General features: G+C 49.3%; 1 protein-coding gene across 2 annotated transcripts in view; it reads right to left on the bottom strand.

Annotated features, from left to right (window-relative positions):
• Colec11 (collectin subfamily member 11) overlaps positions 1-21,582 on the bottom strand; it is a 32,145-nt gene that overhangs the window by 5,663 nt on the left and 4,900 nt on the right. For both annotated transcript variants that reach the window (XM_005360646.2, XM_013351322.2), the window contains exons 2-3: positions 19,295-19,450; positions 14,723-14,794 (exon numbers count right to left, since the gene is read on the bottom strand). In XM_005360646.2, coding sequence (XP_005360703.1) covers positions 14,723-14,794; positions 19,295-19,427 — 205 coding nt within the window. In that variant the 5' untranslated portion in view covers positions 19,428-19,450. The remainder of the gene's footprint in view (positions 1-14,722; positions 14,795-19,294; positions 19,451-21,582) is intronic.

A 21,582-nucleotide genomic window follows, 5' to 3' on the forward strand; every position in this document is an offset into this window, starting at 1 on the left:
TGAGCTGACACGCCCCTTCTCAGGATCACGTATGCACAGGTGAGCCAACACGCCCCCTCCTCAGGATCACATACGTGCACAGCTGAGCTGACACGGCCCTTCTCAGGACCACTATGCACAGGTGAGCTGACACACCCGTTCTCAGGATCACATATGCACAGGTGAGCTGGCACGCCCCTTCCTTACTACCACACACGTGCACACATGCACATGGGAAGAGACTGCATGAAGAACAGCTCTCCAAGGATACATAGGTGAATGTCCCAAGATTATTCCTCCTAAAGGATTTGTTCCTAATGAAGGCTATGAGTCACACAGATGGCAGAAGGGAGGAGAACAGGCCAGCACTCCTGAGTCACTCAGCCAAGGCCAGCTCTCCTCTGAGCCTGGGTCAGGAGGGGCAGGTCCCTGACCTGTAACCTAGCTCCACAGGGTCACCCCAGCTTCTTCTCACACCACCCAAACCAAAAGCGTCACTCTGGAAGACAGACACAACTAGATACTCTTGGGAACAGCAAAGCCCTGGGCATCCCCTCTGGTTGCATTTGAAGGTGGCTCTGCAGGAGACGGAGGACACAGGGAGAAGAGCCCGGAATGCTCTCTGCATGCCTTATGGAAGTAGCACAGTGCCTGTGATGTGCTTCCTAACAGCAAGTACTCACTCTAGTCACTCAAGGCCAACCCTTCTGCAAGACGATGGTCTTGCTTACTACCCTAGAGAACACTGATCGCTGGAATAAAGCTGTGACCAGCTGTCCTCTCCAGACCCATAACATGTCAGGACAGAGACATTTCCCAATGCCGTGTCCTTCCCTGAGTGTCCTTAGTCTCTTGGAGATGCTCCTGGTGATCTTTTAGGATCCCCACTGATGAGACAGCAAAGCACAAAGAGCAAGAGAGCACAGAGAAGCCCTGGGCACCAACTTCGCCATGGACAGGCTCATGTGGGGTCAAGATGCCATGACCTTCTGGTCTTCTATTGCCTCTAGGGTTACAGAGACAAATAGAAACTCAGTGTAGATAGCTCTCAAGACAGGCAGGAGGGAGGGTTCCCCTGTGTGCTCATGAAGCACCTCACAGCACAGCACAGCACTTCCCAAGGGCCTCCAGTGCTGGAGTGGATGCTCCTTCAATGCAGAACAGATAGAGTCAGAAGGAGAGAGCGCTAGCTAATCAGAAAACACGCCGTCCATGGAAAGGAGATGGGAACAAAGTGCTTGCTTACAAAGCACGCTCATGCACACGCTCTCCTTCACGTCTTCCATCAACAGTCAGCTTGCACATCGGTAGTTCTGGGATTAAGTGACTTGACCAGGCTGGATTCTGAAAGTCCAGCAGGAGCAGGGCAAGAGCCATGATCTGCTGGTTTGAGAGCCATTCTCCTTTCCTGATGCTGGGGGAGACAGGTGGGTGACATCTGTGCAGGCAGAGCAAGTCACTAGCCCAGAAGGGTGCAGGGTGTGAGCTGAGGACACAGGACAATCCGGCCACTGAAACAGAGCTGTAGGAGAGAAACGAGGCACTGAAGTGGCCCAGGTCAGGGGTCCTGACCCATCTGGAGGGTGAGGGGGGCATTTGAGAGGGAACAATGGGAGCCGTCGGGAGGAGAAGTGGGCAAGGCAGGCACAGAGGCCAGCTGGTGGCTAGCCAGACAGCACCCAGGAGAATGAAAAGAAGCCTCCTGATTGGCAGGTTTCTGGGAGTTGACAACTCAGTGATGGGTTGTAAAGTGAGGGCAAGGCTTGTGGTCTGGATACCCTTGGGCAGAGTAGGTCATCCTAAAGCCGGGAAAGCCCCAGAGGGCACTGGGCTCCAATATCCTGCAGACAAACAGGAATAAAGGCTGTGGTTGGAAAATGAGGACAGAGTAGGGCTTGACATCAGTAAAGAAGGCATCTAGAGGGAGTAGAGGGAGCCAGGAAAAGGTGGGACAGGCTGGGCAGCAACTCCATGAAGCCCTGTGGAGGGCGGGGGCCGTGTTCAGAGGGAAAGGGATTGAGACTGTGGCAGGCAGCGTCTTGATCAATGAGTTAGGCAACAGGGAAGGAAGGAGAAACCTTAGCAACCCTCTCCAGTCTTTGGCAGCGGTAACGTTCCCCTGACATCTGCATGGTTCACGCTAGGCCGTGCGACTGAGATTTTAAAGGAATTGCAAAAATAGCTCACGTTTTAAGTCAGTTCGTAATTTTGTGTTGAGCTGTAATTGAAGCTGTCTTTGGCTGCATGCAGCCTGGATGCCGCAGATTGGACATGTCAAAACAACCCACTGAAGCCCCACTGTGGAGGTGGGGGCTTAGCAGCTCCCACCCCCCAATACAGAAGTCTAAGCCCACTGTTCCCCATGCCAACCAGGGAACATGCCTGCCCAGTCCAAGTTCACATGGCGTGTCTGGGGGGGGGGCATAAGGTTCAGTTTGTCTGTCTGACAGCTGGGCACACTGCACAACAATGCACTGCTCTCTCATATGAAGATGGACAGATGGGTCATTCCAATACCCAGGCTTGGCACATTCCCATATGGACAGAGGCTGGGTAGCTGGGTCCTAGAAAATAATAACCAAAGATCTTACCTTGGAAAGGCCAGCTCCAACTAAATGCCCAAAACCCTGGGGTACCAGTGGCCTGCCACCACAAAGCAGGCAGGACTGAGGTTCCTGAGTGTGGGTGTAGTCTGTTGTAGGCTGTGTAGGATCCAGCAAGGGATCTAGGTCTCCTGTCCACTGTGGGGCTGCTTCTTTTTAAGAAATGTCTAGCTGTGTCAAAGCTACGGTAGAGGAAAAGTCACACCACAGCTCTGCCTTCTCAGCTTTCCAGCCACACAAGGCAGAAGATCAGGTCCCTGAGGTGACCAGCAGACAGGATAAAAAGGCTCAAAAGTCCCCCGAGGGAAAGCATTTGCATCACAAATGCCTCGGGGCGGGTTTTCTTTCCTGCAAAATTCCCACCTCAACAGAACAATCAATTAGCAGTCCATTGTCCAATTTGGTCCCTTGGCTGAGGGCGTGCAGTGAGAGTCCAGCAGGAGTCCTGCTGTCATAAATCAGTCCCAACCTGAGGCTGATTTGAGAACACTTGGCTTCAACCCAGCCCTAACTCTCACAGCCCAACAGAGAAGGCACTCAAAGCTGTTGCTGACACTTGGCTCTTGGTACCAGCTGGCACCACGCTCAGCTCCTGTCCTTGGAGAAGCATGGGCGCCAAGCCCTGCCATCGGGGTACACCGGAACCGAGAGCAAGTGTGGACAACAAGACCCAATGGAGACAGCAGCAGCTCCACGCAGAGGATGTGAAGGGCACATGGGAGGCAAAATCCGAGTCTCAAGCTCTAGAAAGTAAACACTACCAGCTGGCCTGGGTAAGTAGCAGCTTGCAGCCTTTAGGGGGCCTCTTGGGTCCCCGAGAGCTGGACAGTGCCATCAAGTTCCCACAAAACATGGATGCCACTGGTTTAAGTTGTGCCAAGATTTGGGGAGGCAGGAGAAGTAGCCCCACAAGGGCTGAGTCTGCGCATCCTCCCTACCCTATGGAGCTGGGTAACTTGGGTTAGTCAGCAACCCTGGGTAAGTTTACTAATCTCTCTGCCTTAGCTAGGGTTTTATACTGCCATGAAGAAACACCTAGACAACAGCAATGATATAAAGGAAAATATTTAATTGGGGTTGTCTCACAGTTTCAGAGGTTTAGCCCGTTGTCATCATGGTGGGAGCATGGTGGCATGCAGGCAGACATGTTTCTGGAGAAGGAGTTGAGAGTTCTACGTCTTGATCCACGGGCAGCAGAAGCGAAAACACTCACTTGAGCCTATATGACCTCAAAGCCAGCCTCCACAGTGACACACTTCCTTCTCCAACAAGGCCACATCTCCTAATGGTACCACTCCCTAGGTGCCAAGCATTCAGGCACATGAGTCCATGGGGGCCATGCCTGATTCAAACCACCACACTCCCTGAGCCTCTGCTTTCACCTCTGTACCTGGAATCTGAGCCCGAGGAATCGCTTAGCTGGGAGAGCACTTGCTGGCATGCACAAAGTTCCAGCTTCAGTCCCCAGCGTGCAACTGGGCACAGCAGCACACGTTTGTAATCCTAGCGCTGAGAAGGTACAGGGAAGAAGGTCAGAAGTTTTAAGGTCATCCGTGACTATAGTAGTTTCAGGGCCAGCCTGGGCTACATGAGACCATGCCTCAAAAAAGTAAAAATATAAGCTCGATGCGGTGGCTCAAATGATAATTCCAGCACCTGGAAGGCAGAAGCAGGTAAATTCCTGTGTATTTGAGACCAGTCTGGTCTATGTAGTGAGTTTCAAGCCAGCCCGAGCTATAGAATGATCAGGAATGAGACCCTGTCTCAAAAAAAATATATAATATGGGAGGGTAGAGAGATGACTCAATGGTTAAGAGAACTGGTTACTATTTCAAGAGATTGGGGTTCAGTTCGCAGCACCCACATATCAGCTCACAAACATCTATAACCTCCATTTCAAGGAATCTGGTGTCTTTTTCTGGAACCAGGTTCAAAAGTGGAACACTGGATATAAATATATATGCAGGCAAAATACTCATACACAGAAAATAATACATTTTCAGAATAACAAGAAGAGGCTGACATCCTGCAGTAAAGGCTTTTGAAAGGAAATACCCCTTAAAAGCAGCCTGTCTTCTCCCCTTCCTCCCCACTGCCTGACGGCCTTGCTCAGTGGCTCTGCGCCACTTCAAACAGAGCAGCCGGGCGCTCTTGTCAGCGAAACAGGCCCGGAGCTTGGCTCAGCGGTCCCTGTGCTGGGTTTTCCCCTATGAAGCAGGGTTGGCAGTGTGCCCCTCGTTGGATGTGAAGAAGCAGGCGCACCACCCAGAATTGCACCTGGCACACAGCAGGTGGGACACACGTGTCCCCAGCAACCATCATTCATTTCACAGGCCGAAGCACTCGAGAGTCTGGAAACATGACAAGACACTTGGTCAGCCCCAGGGGCTGGGGAGTGTGCACCTGTGCTTTCACATAGTCCCAGGTGATTGATGGGCACCCAAGCCAGCTAGGACTGGCTTGGCCCCCGCTTCTTTCGATCTGTCTAGAGTCCACCATCACTTGAAGGCAGCAAGAACAAGGGAGAACCTGCAGAGAGGCGCAGGTCTGCTCCCTTCTACACCGTTCAGAGACAAACGCAGACACTTCCAGCACGTTCTTCCAGGACAGTACATTCATGTGACTCTATGGAGCGCAACATCCCCTCATTCTCATTGCCGTGATGTGTGTGTACATACATATGTGTTCATTTGTGCATGCATGCATGTGAAGGCCGAAGGTCAGGTGTTTATTAAAACAAGGTCTCTCGCTGACCTGAAACCTGCCAGTTTGGCTAGGCTGGCTCTGCTTTCTCAGCGCTGGGGTTACATGTATGCGCCACTGTGCCTGACTTTTTCACACAGGTGCTGGGGGTTGGAATTCAGGTCCTCATGCTTGCATGGTAAGCACTTTGCAACAGAGCCCCAGCCCCAGCCCATCATTTCCTTCTTTGGATGAGCTGAACAATCCATCTAAAAAGTCTGTGCTCGAGTGAGCCATGGATGCTCTCTGACGTCATAGGTCATATGTCAGTCCATGATCCAACAGCACCAGTGGCCTTATAAGAGAAGATATCAGGTATGCACAGAGTACAGGCCACGTGAGGATACAGGAAAAGGGCATTTGTCTGCAAGACATGGAGAAAACATCCCTGCCCAACCTGCACCTTGGTCTTCCAGCCTCCAGGGTTGAAAGAAACAAGTCAAGTCCTAACTGGTGGCTCACGATGCTAGCACAAGCTGACTGACCTAGCTGTCTTCTGCACTCACAGAGAAGCAAGGCCCAGAAGGGAGGCAACTTCCATAAGCCACACAACCAACCAGTGAAGTTCCACAGGCCACACAGTGAACACAGCTGTCCAGCAATTCCAAGCGTAAACTACGCGTAGACAGACCCAGACCCAAATTCCAGGGCTCTGTTCCCAAGAGTTCTGTCTGGCTTAGAACTCAGTAAGTAGATCTGGCTGGCCTTGAGTTCACAGAGATCCACCTGCCTCTGCCTCCCAAGAGCTGGGATTGAAGATGTGAGCCACCACATCTGGCTTCACGTTTACCACAGTTGGGCAGGTTGTAATCATTTTTAACCTCTACTTTCTCTCCAGCAAATGATGTCCTAAATGTCCCCAGAACCCCAGGTCACTGGGTCAGGAAGCCAGAGAGCCATGCACGGGGCATGGACAGGTGCCAAAAAAGCAGATTCCTCCAAGACCAATGGCCGGGTGGTGGTGGCGCACACCTTTAATCCCAGCACTCAGGAGGCAGAGGCAGGCGGATCTCTGTGAGTTCGAGACCAGCCTGGTCTACAGAGCTAGATCCAGGACAGGCTCCAAAAGCCACAGAGAAACCCTGTCTCGAAAAACAAAAAAAAAAAACAAAAAAAAACAAGACCAATGCCACCTGAGTCCACATCCAGGCTCTGTAGGACAGAGGCCTTATTTGAGATTTCACCTCTGCTGGTCCCCACAGGGTGCCCCGTGCCCACTCCTCACTGGTTCACTAAAGGTTTTCAGGCCTCTAGGAGGGCAAGCAATGGCCTCCCGGGGTCCTGCTGTGACCACTGTGGGTGCGGGTCATTGGCCAGTGGGAGTCAGGGCAGCAGACAGACAGCTCTCCCTCTACTGTCTACCACCCCATTCCCTTTCACCCCAAACCTTCAACCTGACCCTGAGGCCCCAATCCATAGTACCTCAGACATGTGAAGACTGGGCACACTCACAAGAAGGCCTTTGTGGGGACAGGCTGGGCTAGCTAGACAGAGCCATTGCCTCCCCACGGACAGCTCTGATGCTACAGGCCTGCTCTGACCCAGCAGAAAGAGAGCAGTGGCTGTGAGCAGAACCCAGGGTCAGGTCTGGAGCTGAGCAACATGAACATACATATGCATGGCACACACACATGCATATTAGACACGTGTGCACATACACATGAACACACACATACATACATGGTATGCATATACTACAGACACACAGGCATGGACACACTGTCTTACTTCCCTACTTCACTGAATCAGTTTGACACAGCCTAGAGCCATCTGGCAGGAATGATCAGACCAGCCTGTGCACATGTCTGTGGAACTGTCTTGATTGTTAATTAGTGCATAGGGGCCCAGGCTCCCATGGGCAGAGCTATCCACAGGCTATATAAGGTCCTGGGCTATATAAGAAAGCCAGCTAAGCATGAGGCTGGGAAGGAGTGGGAGAGCCAGCCAGCATACAAAATTCCTCCACAGTCCCTGCCTACAGGTTCCTGCTTTGAGTTTCCGCCCAACTGCCTCAGTGATAGACTATAACCTGTATGAGGAAAGAAACCCTCTTCGCCAAGCTACTGTTGGCCAAAAGTTTTATCACACCAAGGGAAACAAAACTAACTACAACACACATATCCACATATGCAGACATAGTATATACATATGCACCACACATAAGCATGAGTGTACAAATACACCCAGATGCTTCACAATCACACATACATGTAATTATGCCTATATACATATACACAATTACAAATCTATATTCACATATGTATGTGCAAATATGTGTGTGCACATATATAAAATACATAATGTGAATTCATGCACATGCATATATGCACATACAAAGATACATGTGTACCATATACCATACAAGCACACAAATACATGTGAGCACATTTACATAGAGTATTTGTACATATACACACATATGCACATATGTGGACACAAAAACACATGATACTTTATATGCACATACTTATACAAGCATACAAATGGTAATTTACACACGTTTTTATGTGTGTGCATGCATAGCTACAAATATAAGCATATACATGTACACATAAATACACACACATGTATGTGAGCATGCATGCTATACATGTGTGCAAGCACATATGGATAAACATGCCAGGGTGGTAAAGTTAGTTAGCATAGAGTTGATTTAGAACCCAGCTTAGGCAAAGCACCAGGGGAGACCTCTTGTTATCTGGCCCTCTACCCTAAGAGCTGCACACGGGATGGGCTGCTGCTGCTAGGAATAGCCTATTGTTTAGATGTATTGAGGAGAAAGAAAGGATGAATATCACTGAGACATCAAGACTGTCTGCTCATCCTCCCTTCTTGGTTACAGACTTGTTTCAGCTCCACGGGCAGAGCGTTGGCATGGTTGCACTGCAGATTCTAGCAAAAAGAAAAAAACAAAACTTGTGCTTCCTTCCTTCCCACTTCAGGAAGGTCTTCCAGATCTATCATGGGATAGTAGGCTTTATGCGGTGTGCACATGAGCAAAGTGGTGCTGAGACTCATTTAGAGCCTGTGCCTTTAAGTGGAGAAGCAGGAACGAGGCACTCCAAATGCTGGGAGCCATTGTGACCCGCCGTCCTCACAGCCCATTACTCTAACGAGAAGTGGGGTGGTCCCCATTTGTTCTCCAGACACGCAGGAGGAGTGGAGCAGGTGGGCAGCTCACAGCAGGTGCGTGACTCATATTAATTTTAATGAAGATATCAGAGCCCTTTGAAGTGGAGATGGGGCAAAGGGGGCACTTGTAATTCAGCCTCCTCAGCGATTTCTGTGAAGGATGGCATGCGCATTGCAGCTCGTGACAGCCCAGCGCCGGTGCAGCTGCCCTCCACCGTCTGTGCCAGGAGGGGCCCCAGCATCTATGGCGGGAATAAGGCAGTTTAAGTCTGGGGACCAGACGGAAAAATCTGGGACAGCACACACGTATCAGGTCACATCAGTAGAGCACACACAGTAGAGCCACGCAGCACACACATAACCCAGAAATGTAGATACTGTTTTTGTCTCAATGAACAGCAGATGACAGCGGGCCATTCTGCTGGCTCCATTCTGCCTGGCTTTGTTTCAGTGAAGGCAATTCACCAGCAGGCGCTTGCTTCTCTCTCCCTGGCAGGGTGCTGCTTACTCTGCAGGTCAGCCACTTCCTCCAGAGCTGTCCAGGTGGGCACAAGTTACATCTGGTGGAAGCTGAACTGTCCAGACCCAGGGTGGGAAGCCCGTTACCCTGAGAAACAGTCTGCTGCAGCAGCACCTCGGCCTGTCAACCTCGGGGCCTTCCAGAGAACTGGGTAGGGTGGGATGGGTGGCAATGCTTTTACAGCCTGCCAAATGCCGTCCCACTCCATAGAGACCGCAGCCCAGCATGGGAACTTGGCCATTTTTACTTGCAAACCTCCCCCACACTCAGGAAGGGCAGGTCGCTCACCTGGGGGAGAGTGAAGTACACAGACAGGGAGCTCAGCCAAGTTGAGATCACCCAGGAAATTCAAAGATATTTAAAGATATTACATCTCGAGATCTATTTCAAGCAACTAATGGAAAGCTCACAGGCTACCAGCATCAGGCTAAGCCCCAGAGACACAAGACTGGAGGCAGTGTAGTTCCGTCCCCATTGCCCGCGTGCTGGAGGAGTGTCAAGTCCAAAAAGAAATGGTTATGGGGTGCTGCTCAACCATGGCACCCCGAGCACCTGACACAGCACCCTTTGAAGGTGCCCATCGCCAGCAGATCCACCTCCTAAGCCACGGATGCTGCACCTGGGGTCCCCAGTAGATTTTATTTTTATGACATCAGGCTCTATGTCTGTGGCACTGGGCTATCTAAAAGGTGGCTTTGAGATCTGCCAGTATGAGAGATGGCAGGCTTTCATCTCAAACCGTGGGACAAACCAATCCTTCCTAGAGTCGCTTTGGTCAGGGTAACCTATCACAACAGGAAGAGTAGCCAGTACACCTGCTGGTGCTCACCTGCATCCCAACCCCAGCACCCAGGAGGCTGAGTCAGGAGGAGGGTTTCTAAGTCATTCTCGGCTGCATAGCAAGTTCAAGGGCAGCCTGTGCTATGTGAGACCATGCCTCAAAACAGAGAATCAGAAAATCCCACATTAGCCAGGCGGTGGTGGTGCACGCCTTTAATCCCAGCACTTGGGAGGCAGAGGCAGGCGGATCTTTGTGAGTTCAAGACCAGCCTGGTCTACAAGAGCTAGTTCCAGGACAGGCTCCAAAACCACAGAAAAACCCTGTCTCTAAAAACCAAAAAAACAAAAAAAAAAAAAAAACAAAAAAAAAAACAGAAAATCCCACATTGACAATGAGACCCCAACTACTTGGAACCCAGTCCCAGTGGCCTGTGACATCGCCTGTGCACCTTACCCCACCTGGCTCCAATCAGGAACAATGACTCATGCTGTAACATAAACAAGATAGTGAGGGGCCAGCTTAAACCCACACTTGGACAGAAGTCAAATCATGTAGCTCCCCTTAACCCTTAAAAAGAACCCCTTCTCAGGGTGTGTGTGTGTGTGTGTGTGTGTGTGTGTGTGTGTGTGTGTGTGTGTACACGTGCGTGCGCGCATGCATGTCTGTCTCTCTGTCTCTCTCTCACACACACACACACCCTCTCTTTCAGAATTCAGGCCCTGCATCTGTCTTCTGTGGTGTGCTTCTTCATTAAGCCTCTTTGCACCTGTTCTTCTCTGGTCAGGGCACCCCTCCATGTCATCTCGGGCACATTACTGTCATTGTTATATCTGTCTAGAAGATGCTGCTTTGGTGGAAATGCCATGTATTAGGTTTTGGCTTCATTTTCAAGGGTTTTGGTTTGGGTTTTGTTGGTTTGGTTTTGTTTTTGAAATAGTTGCTCACTCTGTAGCCCCGGCTGGCCTCAAACTCACCACTCTCCTGCATCAGCCTCCTGAGTTCTGGAGTGTGGGAATGCATGATCACATTTACTATACTTTGGGCACAGCAGGAGAACAATAGATGTGGAGAAAGAACAAAAGGAGAATCACATTCCCTAGTGAGTCAGAATACAGTACTCACACACCAACAGACGTGAGGATGGCACCAAGCAGGGAAGGCACTCGTGGGCTAGGGATTATATGTGGCCTCTTGAAGGGGACACTGGGGCAGAGACACAATCCTGGGCCCAACTTTCAGGTACTAGAGGAGCAAAATGCCAGGAATCTTAATCCCTGAAAAGAATTCTCAAAGCATAGGAAAGCCCAGGTATTACACCCACACCTTAGAGAGAGATTGCTCTGGCCTCCAGCAGACAACAGAGAAGAGCTGAGCCATTGCCAACAGATGGAGCTAGAGGCCCCAGGAGGGCCTGCCCACAGCACACACCACGCTCAGACATCTGTAAAGCTCACAGTCTGCTGGGGAGGGCAGCTCACACTCCGGAGTGGGCCTGGAAGTCGGCCAGCCTGAAGATGGGGAGCAGCAAGGCCTGGGACTTGGTCCTTGCTTACCTGATTTGCTGCTTGGCAGCTGAGTGTATTTAAGATGTGCAGAGAAGAGAGGCACCAGATGACAGAGGAGAGGCTCGGGGCTTTCGGAACAGTGCCCAGTCAGACATAGTGAGAATCCATTTCAGCTTAGCTAAGGAAAGCGTCCACAAGTGACAGAGAGAAAGGGATCATAGAAGAATGTTCGGGAAGAACAGAAGGCCCTGATGAGGATGCTAGAACACTCACACGTCACGGCTACACTGAATATAAAAGATATTGGCATAAGCTGAAGGTCAAACCCAGCTATAGATGCTCTGAGGCCAGAGTCTACAGGGCTTGGAGTTATGTTCTCCACGAGGATGGATAGCTGTAGCCTAGGATATCTCTACGGTACTCTGATAGCTCATCAGACATCCCACCCACCTAGCTGCCCCTGCAAGTGCTAGCCATGAGTCACACAGGACCTGTGACTGGGAGCCACCCCCATCCCACCCCACCCTCTCCCTGATCTGAACCAGATTCCTGGGAAGCCCACATTTTTTTTTCTTTTTAAGTCAGGGTTTCACTATATAGCCCTGACTGTTCTCAAACTCACAGACATCTGCCTCAGCGCATTAAGGCATGCGCCTCCACACCTGGCCTCTGCCACTCCTGAGACAAGTGTAGCTCACAGGGCTTGTCGTGGACAATGGAGGGTGAATCTGGACAACAAGCTTGAACACACCTTAAGGCAGTCTTCACATATTCTTTATTAACTAACAGAAATAAATCTGAGATGGGCATGGTTTTGGAGAAGGGGTGTTGTTGTACAGACCAACCTCACAGTCCTTCCTGACCCTAGTGCCTCTGCTTTTGGAGTGCTAGGATTAAAGGCGTGACACACCCACCCAAAACTGCAAATGCATGGACATCTTGATGAGCAATCCCACCCATCAGAGTAAACTTTGAAGCTATACACACACACACACACACACACACATTATTCATGGCAGCAAATACCCAGGAAAATGTGAGCCTGAGCTAAGTCACGATAAACGTACACTTGAGCACACCAATCACTGAATATAAATAATGAATAAATAGAGGAGGCCATTGCATTTTCTCATGGAAGGCTCTCCAAGATACGCTGTTAAGTGAAAGAAGCAAAGTGCAGAATAAGCACATCCTCTGCAAGTGTCTGCACAAATGGGATGCGATGCATCATAAATTCCTAAGACCTCTCTGCAAAAAAAAATGGATTAAAAGTTATCAAGAGCCACAGAGATGAGCTTGGACCTTTGCTGCAAATGTCATTGCTCATTTTGATCACTGATCTGAGATAATATTCCATTCGTCATTAATTTCTATGAGTAACAGGAAAAAAAATAAGAAGTAAAAGTCAGTGCCTGGGGTTGATGGAGGAGTGGGATGGTCCAGTCCCATCCGACAAGGTCTCACAGTATGCAAACTCAAAACCCATGCACTAGACCAGGAAGTGTCTGTAAGTCACTCTTCAAAAAGCTGTCAATGTGTTATTTCAATAGTTTTTTTTTTTTAAACAGAAGCTTTTCCAGAGTTACAAGATCAGATGTGGTGCTGACTAGTACATATCCTCACGGGTTGTTAAGAATGCTCTCCTTTTTCTTTTTTGTATGTTTGTTGAGTTTTTGGTTTGGTTTGAGTTGTTTTTTTGTTGTTGTTGTTGTTGTTGTTTTTGTTTTTGTTTTTGAAACAGGGTTTCTCTGTGTATCCCTGGCTGTCCTAGAACGCACTCTGTAGAACAGGCTGACCTTGAACTCAGAGATCTGACTGCTTCTGCCTCCTCAGTGCACAAATTAAAAGTGTGCTCAATCACCAACCAGAAATGTGAAGCCCAGCCTAGCCTCAGACTCATGATCCTCCTGTCTCTGCATCCTTCAGCAAATCCTACCAGCATGTGCCACTACAACCAGCTTGTTTCGTTTTTTAAGACAGGGTCTCCAGCTATGTAGACCAGGATGGCCTGAAATGCATAGAGATCCATCTGCCCTTTCATCCAGAGTGCTGGGATTAAAAGCACACCCCATAATGACTGGATTGAAAATGGTTTTCTATATAGTTTTTAATAACAATAAAGACTGTAAAGTAGGCAGAAGCAGGCAGATCTCTTGAGTTCAAAGTAACCTGGTCTGCATAACAATTTCCAGGGTACATAGTGAGACCCTGTCTCAGAAAAGATATTAAAAACCAACAAAACTTTGAGGCTGGAGAGTTGGCTTAGTGGTTACAAGCATGGACCGTTCTCCCTGAACTGGATTCCCAGCACCACACGAGACAGCACAGGGAAATCTGACACCTCTGACCTCTGTGGGAACTCACAGGCATGTGCGCATACCAACACATACACACATGCACACACACGCGTGCATGCACACACATGTGCACACAAATGCACATACACACACATGCACACACGCGTGTATGCACACACACGTGCACACAAATGCACATACACACACATGCACACACAATTAAAATACTAGAAATAAACTTTTAAGAGAACGAGTCTCCCGCTATGTAGACCAGCTCTGCTCTTCAGGAGGGCCCAGTAGCCATCGCAGGTAACTCCCACTCCAGGGTTTTCAGTGCTCCCTTCTGATCTGCACAGACACCGCGCTCACATGCACAAACCCACACACAGGCATACACACATAATTTTGAAAAAATAATAAAACATTTTAAGCTGGGCAGTGATGGCACACACCTTTAATCCCAGCACTTGGGAGGCAGAGGCAGGCAGATCTCTATAAGTTCAAGGCCAGCCTGGTCTACAAGAGTGAGTTCCAGGACAGACCCCAAAGCTACAGAGAAACCCTGTCTCAAAAAACCAAAAAAAAAAAAAAAGATTAACATACAAAATAGTAAAGATGATGCCACCCTGTAGATGGCAGTCACACACATTGCGCGCCTTACATGTGTGATCACCTCTTTTCTCATGTATGTTCAAATTCCATTCCAAGTATGTAAACTGGAGCATCCCCTGGCCTCTTCCCTTGGACAGCCTCTCTTTTGTGTGTCCTGTGATTACCCAGTACTCACAGCCTGGTTCTTTACATGGGTACTCCCATTCCTATCCATGCGTGTTCTTATCCCTGTGCGTGTGTTCTGGTTTCTTCACATGCGTGTTCTAGCTCCTTTGATATGCAGTTGAGTCTCATCAGCCTCCCCCAGACAGAATCACGTTGTTTTATTAAAGTAGAAACCATTTCCACTCAGCTACTTCCACGCAGCGGATGGGTCAGCTTTTCCTGGGCCCTGCTCCTCCATCACGCCACTCTCATATATGTTTATGCGTGATCCTGAACCTTGGCAGTTCCCAGAGAGACACCGCTGTCCTTAAACTCTATCTCAGGAGAGCTTGGTCCCCTCCACCTCCCACCCTCCTTTTCCCCACGGAGGCTAGAATCATGAGTACCTTTTTCTCCCATAGGGCCGACTCTTCCTGGCCGTCCTGGGGCTCCTTTGTCTCCCTTTTCTCCTGCATCCCCTGTGGAAGAAGGCATATTTGTTTAGGCACTGTCTGGCTAGAACAGGGCTATGATGTTATGCACCCATGCAGAAGAATTAGAAAGACTCACACATGGTACAGCCACTCTGACCCTACTCCTTGCCCACTGTACTCCAAACCGCAAGCAGCATCACTTGGGCGAGCTCTGGATGGATGTCTGTGTCTAAGCTCAGGATGTGCTTTCCTGACACTGCTTAGTTTTTCAGGGAACAGATCTTTCTCTCCTTCCACTGTCCCTTCTGGATTGGTTCCCAATCCATCTTCCCACCATAAGGCTCCCCATACCACCCCAACAATAAAGAGAAGTAAGGAGAAGTATGGTCACTTCTAGGTAACCCCCAGAGGAACGTCATGTGGCCTGGTGACATGCCTCATGAAAAGAGACTGGGGTGTCCACTGATCATCTCCTTGTCCTCATAACATGACAAATGAAATGTTCATGATGGCCTCCCCTGTGCGCTTCCTGGAACCAGTAAAGTGTGCCCTGCATGTTCTGGGGTTCGGTGGCCAGGTACAAGAGACAGAGGTATAAATAAGCAGTCGGGGTAGCTAACAGGATGAGCACATAAGTGTGCGAATAGGAGCTGAGTCTCAGGGAACCGGGGGACCTATTCTCCAGCCTGGCCTCAAACCTCCAGAGGTCCACGTGTCTCTGCTTCTCGGGCTACACATCCTGGATGTGAATTCCAGGCTATCCAAGGCTACATAGTGAAACTCTGTCATGGAAAAAAAAAAAAGGAAAAAGAAAGAGACAGGAGGCATGGTTGTGTGTGAGAGCGAGTGTGACAGCAAGCCCACTGGGGACCTTCTGCGTGAAATGTACCCTCACAGCTGGAAAGCAATGGCCGGAAGAAAGCTCACTCACTTCCCCTGAGACAAAACACTAGGACCAGGGCTTCTGTTCACTAAGGAACACTCAAATGTGAAGCTTTGATGGCTTTGTTTTGAAGCTATCAAGTTGAAATGGAAGAGGAAAAAAAAAAAAAAAACAACTCACAAATGCCCAAACCCATCTCCCAAGAATTCCAGAGAGACAGAGGGAGGAAGAGAATGACGGGTAACGCCTGAGAGTCTGTAAAGAGCTGCCAGATACACTTTCCAGTACTGGGGGCAAGGCTGAGTGCATGAAAGCAAGAACACAATAAAAGCCTGCGGAGAACCACACGGGAAAAATCAGGGCCAAATAGGAAAGACGTGTCAGCGACACTGCCAAACGAACGTCAACAACAAAGAGAACATTCTGCGAGCTATCCAGGAGGGAAAATATTTTTAAGTCAGATTGACATGAGAATTCTCATTAGCCACACAGGGTACAGGACAGAACGAGGCAGTCACTTCAGCAAATGTGGCACAGAATATGTCAGATCGGACGGGTCCCCGCTGAAGCGGCTTTCAAGCTGAAGCTGCGCAGCGAGCCGGATACAACCAGCCGGAGCGGCTCGGCAAAAACACACAGGCTGAAAGGAATCAAAAGCTCTCCAGACAAGCCTGCCAGGGCTAGGCTGAAGGGTTGGACCACAGGGGCCAACACGATCACCCACAGAGGAGCAACAGCGAAGCCCACCGCTGCAGAAGCCCACGGAAGACGGGCAAGGGTGGGGTCACGTTTCTTAGCTCGCACCACCGTGTGTGTCGCAGTAAGCGGTTACCAAGGCTCTTCCTGGGGTGGAAATTTCTCCCAGAGCACCTGGAGGAAGGGAGGCCTCCACCACAGCAGGTACACTGTCCGTACTCACGGTGAGGTGAGGTGACCAAGAGCACACCTTACACCTCTTCTAGGTGTTTGCTAGAAAGCGCCAAGAGTTTACCGTGGCTCTCACTTGTTCTAGGCTGGTGGGTATGCATTAGCGAAGACATGGGCTGTGGTGGCTGAGTGACGAGACAGGTGCTGGCTCCGAGCTTGACCACAGTTTCTTTGGGCATCAGAACCTGGATCCGGGTTAAAGTTGAGAGAACCAGACCATCGTCCACTGCATTGTTATTTATCTGATGGTCCCTCCCCTTTCAAAAGAAGACAAGAAGGACCCTAAGGCCAGCACACAGCTTCCACATGGCCTCCCTTTGCATCGTGTGTGTGTGTGTGTGTGTGTGTGTGTGTGTGTGTGTGTGTGTAATTTTATGGAAAAACTGTTCATATTGATCCCAACTCACCATGAGACCCTGGAACAGCACTTGACATACTATAATAGGAATGAGATAGAATGAACTAATGAAAACATTTTAAAACACAGTGCTTGGGGCTATTGGTAATGGGCTTGCCACAGCAAACACAGGACTGGAGTTGACCCACAAACTCCATATAAAAGCCAGCGTATGGGGCTGGAGAGATGGCTCAGCAGTTAAGAGCACTGATTGTTCTTCCAGAGGTCCTGAGTTCAATTCTCAGCAACCACATGGTGGCTCACAACCACCTGTAATAAGATCTGGTGCCAACTTCTGGCCTGCAGGGGACACATGCAGGCAGAACATTGTATATATAATAAATAAATAAATCTTTAAAAAATAAATAAATAAATAAAAAGCCAGCGTAGTAGCACACACATGTAATCCCAGTGCTGGGTAGACAGAGTCAAGAGGATCCCCTGGGCTCCCTGGCTAGCCAGACTAGATTAATTGGTAAACACCAGGTCAATGAAAGACCCTATCTCAAAATTAAAAGTTGTTATCTCCCGGAATAATGCCAAAGGTTGGCCTCTGGCCTCCACATGCAAGTACAGCACATATTTGTACACACACACACACGCACATGTATACACACACATACACATGCACAGGACCTGAATGAAGGATCTTTATATCTCTCAAACAATCAGAAAAGCCTCTTCATTTAAATGTCATTCTCATGAATAATCTTCCCAGTTCACCCACAGTGGGAGAAAGGGGACAAGACCTCTGAGCTTCCCACTGCTCATCCCCCCAAAATCACCTTGATGCCCAGGCTCTGAAGCCCCCACATGCAGTTCCTCAGCTCTGTCAATGATTACATCATGTCCTGAACCTACTTTGTTATAAAAAAAAAAATTTGTTTATGCTCAATGTGATGTGGTGTGGGATTCCCCTCCGTTTGCTACCATTGGTTATTAAAGAAGCTGTTCCGGCCAATGGCTTAGTAGAGTAAAGCAGGCAGGAAATCCAAACAGAGATATAGAGAGAAAGTAGGTGGAGTCAGGAAGATGCCACGTAGCTGCTGAAGGAGAAATCTGCCAGCCGCCAGCCAGAACCTTACCAGTAGGCCACAGCCTCGTGGTGATACACAGATTAATAGAAATGGGTTAATTTACGATGTAAGAGCTAGTTAGGAATACACTAATGTCGTTGGCCCAACAGTGTTGTAATTAATATAGTCTCTGTGTTATTATTCAGGTCTGAGTAGCCAGGAAACCAACAAGCAGTCTCTCTCTGTCTACAGTGATGGTGCCCACCTTGATCTCAGCACTCAGGAGGCAGAGGCAGGCAGAGTCCTGGGAGTTTAATCCAGGATATTCTGCATAGGAAGTTCCCACCTAGCCAGAATTTCATAGTGAGACCGTTTGTCTCAAATATATTTTTGAGCTCTGCCTCTAAAGGACCACACCCCAAGTCAATGGAGACCTTCCCTGGAAGCTTGACTCTATGTCTAGCTGTTCCTGGAGGCCTTGGAGTACAACCCTGAGTGACTGTCAAGATCAAAGATGTTCCTAGCACTGCTCAAAACTCAGTGGGGGGGGGGACCAGTTACCTAGGGTGATGAGCAAACCACAGAGGGCCCAGTTATGTGGCCCTCTTCCCCCACCCCTGAGGAGTTCTGATGAGCCATCTTTCTATCAGAACAGGTTGACATTTCAACTGCCATCTCATTTTCCACTGTCGATAGCACTGCTTTCTCTTCACTTGTAAAAATAATTTACCAGTTGTGCCCTCTTGAGTCAGATCTCAATCTGTGAACATAAAGTTTTCATCCAGGTCATGCTTTGATAATATCTGACCCAACTATGAAGGCATGTGTCTGTCATTTTCATGCAGAACATGGACTAGTTTGATAGACTCATTGTGGATTGGAGAAAAACCACAGGCATCCCTGGACTATTGATCTATCTGCAAATGTGCCTGCAAGCAGACTTTGTCTCTGCAGGGCACGGCATGTAAACACTGTAGCATCATATAGCAGGAAAGAGGCTGGCTGACCTCAGTCCTCTGGCTCATGCTGGAGAAGATCAAATGAGCCAGACCTTCACACAAGGCTCCTGAAGAGCAGTCTGTGTTGTATACACATCACTGATGAGAAATCCGCAATTCCTTGGTGAGAAAAGGTTTAAATGTTATGGAACCTTGGTCTTATTGTCAGGAAATCCCAAACTCAACAGATGGGCAGATTTCCCAGGATGCCGCTGGAACAGAGCCATACTCTGTGAGTTTGTGCTGAAGTACCAGGCCATGCAGGAGACTGAGACACCCGGAGGAGTGACCAGCGCAACACCAGAGCAGCAGAAGAACCATTACCTTTGAGGCCGGGGACAAGAATCTGCACAGAGCAGGCGTCCTCTGTGGTCTGCTGAGGACATCCAGATGGCGGCAATGACAGGAAAGCCAGGCTAATCAGCATGCCTGCAAGAGCCAGGTCCCTCGTCATCATGAGCGCGGGCAGGACACTGACTCCTGGAAGAAGGAAAGCATAAACAGTGACAGGATCTGACACAGACAGCGCTTTGCAAACAGCGGGCCCCTGCGTACACTCCCCTCTCTCGCTGGCTCGCTTACATACCAATTACCAACCTCCACTGAGAGCCTCAGAAGTTTCCCGGCAGCTAGGGCACCACGTGTGCCCAGAACTCTTTCCCAAAGCCTTTGCTAAAGGTCACTCGCACTGTCCAGCCTTCCTCAGAACAAGTCACTGAGCACAAGGCCTGCCCAAGAGGCTCATCTCATCCTAATGGCAGAGATTGGGGCCCAAAGACGGCAAAGGCTCCTATGTAAGACGTGACTGTCCTGCAGAGCTTGGAGCGTGTCTAAGAGGGGATAGCCCTATGCAAAGAGGGGTCCACACTGGATGGCTCGAAAGCAGAGAAGAAAGAGAATAAGAAAGGCCAACAGTAGTGGCAAGAAGAAAGGGAGAGCTGGGCAGTGGTGGCTCATGCCTTTAATCCCAGCACTCAGTAGGCAGAGACAGGCGGATCTGTGAGTTCGAGGCCAGCCAGGTCTACAAGAGCTAGTTCCAGGACAGGCTCCAAAGCTACAGAGAAACCCTGTCTTGAAAAGCCTAAAAAGAAGAAGAAGAAGGAGAAGGAGAAGGAGGAAAATAAGAAGAGGAGGAGGAGGAAGAAAGAAAGAAAGATATATAAAAAGCAAGAAGGGAAGCTGGGCCTGGAAGCTGAGGTAAGGGGTTCCCCTTGGAGCATCAGAACCACACAATAGTAATTATAGCAATAACCACACAATTATTCATCCCAGAAGGCCCCTGGTGCTTCCTGGCACCTATCCCCTGGGTCAGCCAACCACTCAGCAATATTTCCAGGTGCCTACCTTCTGCCAGGCACAATTCCAGGTGCTAGGGTGTAGAAAGAACTAAAGTTCCTTTCCAGTCAAAGAAGACAGTCAGGGCCAGGAGAGATGGTTCAGTGTTTAAGAATATTTGCTGCACTTACAGAGGGTCTGGGTTTAGTTCTCAGGATCCCCATGGTGGTGCACAACCACCTGTAACCCTGGTTCCAGTGCGACCCAATGCCCTCTTCAACTTCTGTGAGCACTGTACACACCTAGTGTGCCTATACACATGCAGGTATGCACACATACAAAAATAAATAAACCTTTTTTAAAAGAGACAAAAGGGTGGACAGATAAAACCAGAAGGAGCCGAGGAGAGCGATCTTCCCCAGGGATCAGGGGCAGGACAAGATGGCCCAGGCATGCAGGTGCTGCTATCTAGAGACAGGGGTCAGGAATAGCCTCCCTGGTGAAGCATCAAGAGTTGCAGCCTCTTGATGGAGCTTGGGGAGAAGCTGCCTGGCCTGTTGAACATAAAGGAGGAAAAAGCCCTGAACAGAGTGAAGACTCAGATCTAGTGTTGCTGTGAAACCTCTGAGGGTTCCTCAAAACAAGGAGACTTTTGATCAGGACGTGGCTTTATTTTTTGTTTGTTTGTTTTTTGAGACAGGGTTTCTCTGTAGCTTTGGAGCCTGTCCTGGAACTAGCTAGCTCTTATAGACCAGGCTGGTCTCGAACTCACAGAGATCCGCCGCTTGCCTCTGCCTCCCAAGTGCGGGCATTAAAGATGTGCACCACCACCGCCCAGCTAGGGGCGTGGCTTTATAAAGGGCCACTTGGCTCTTCTTTGGAGACCATATTTATTGGAATAGAATGGAAGTGAGACCCAGGGTGCGGTGGCGCACGCCTTTAATCCCCAGCATTTGTGAGGCAGAGGCTGGACGGATCTCTGTGAGCTCAAGGTCAACCTGGTCTTCAGAGTTAGTTCCAGAACAGCCAAGGCTACAGAGTGAGAGCCTGGCTCTTATTTTTTTTAAGATTTATTTATTTATGTATATCTATCACGTATACAGTGTTCTGTCTGCATGCATACCTGCAGGTCAAAAGAGGACACCAGATCTCATGTGATTCCTGGGAATTGAACTCAGGACCTCCAGTAGAACAGCCAGTGCTCTTAACCACTGAGCCATCTCTCAAGCCACGTGTGAGACCTCCATCTCAAAAAAAAAGCAGCCGGGCGGTGGTGGCGCACGCCTTTAATCCCAGCACTCGGGAGGCAGAGGCAGGTGGATCTCTGTGAGTTCGAG

This window comes from Microtus ochrogaster, linkage group LG3, assembly GCF_000317375.1.
Source record: "Microtus ochrogaster isolate Prairie Vole_2 linkage group LG3, MicOch1.0, whole genome shotgun sequence".
Taxonomy (NCBI): Eukaryota; Metazoa; Chordata; class Mammalia; order Rodentia; family Cricetidae; genus Microtus; species Microtus ochrogaster.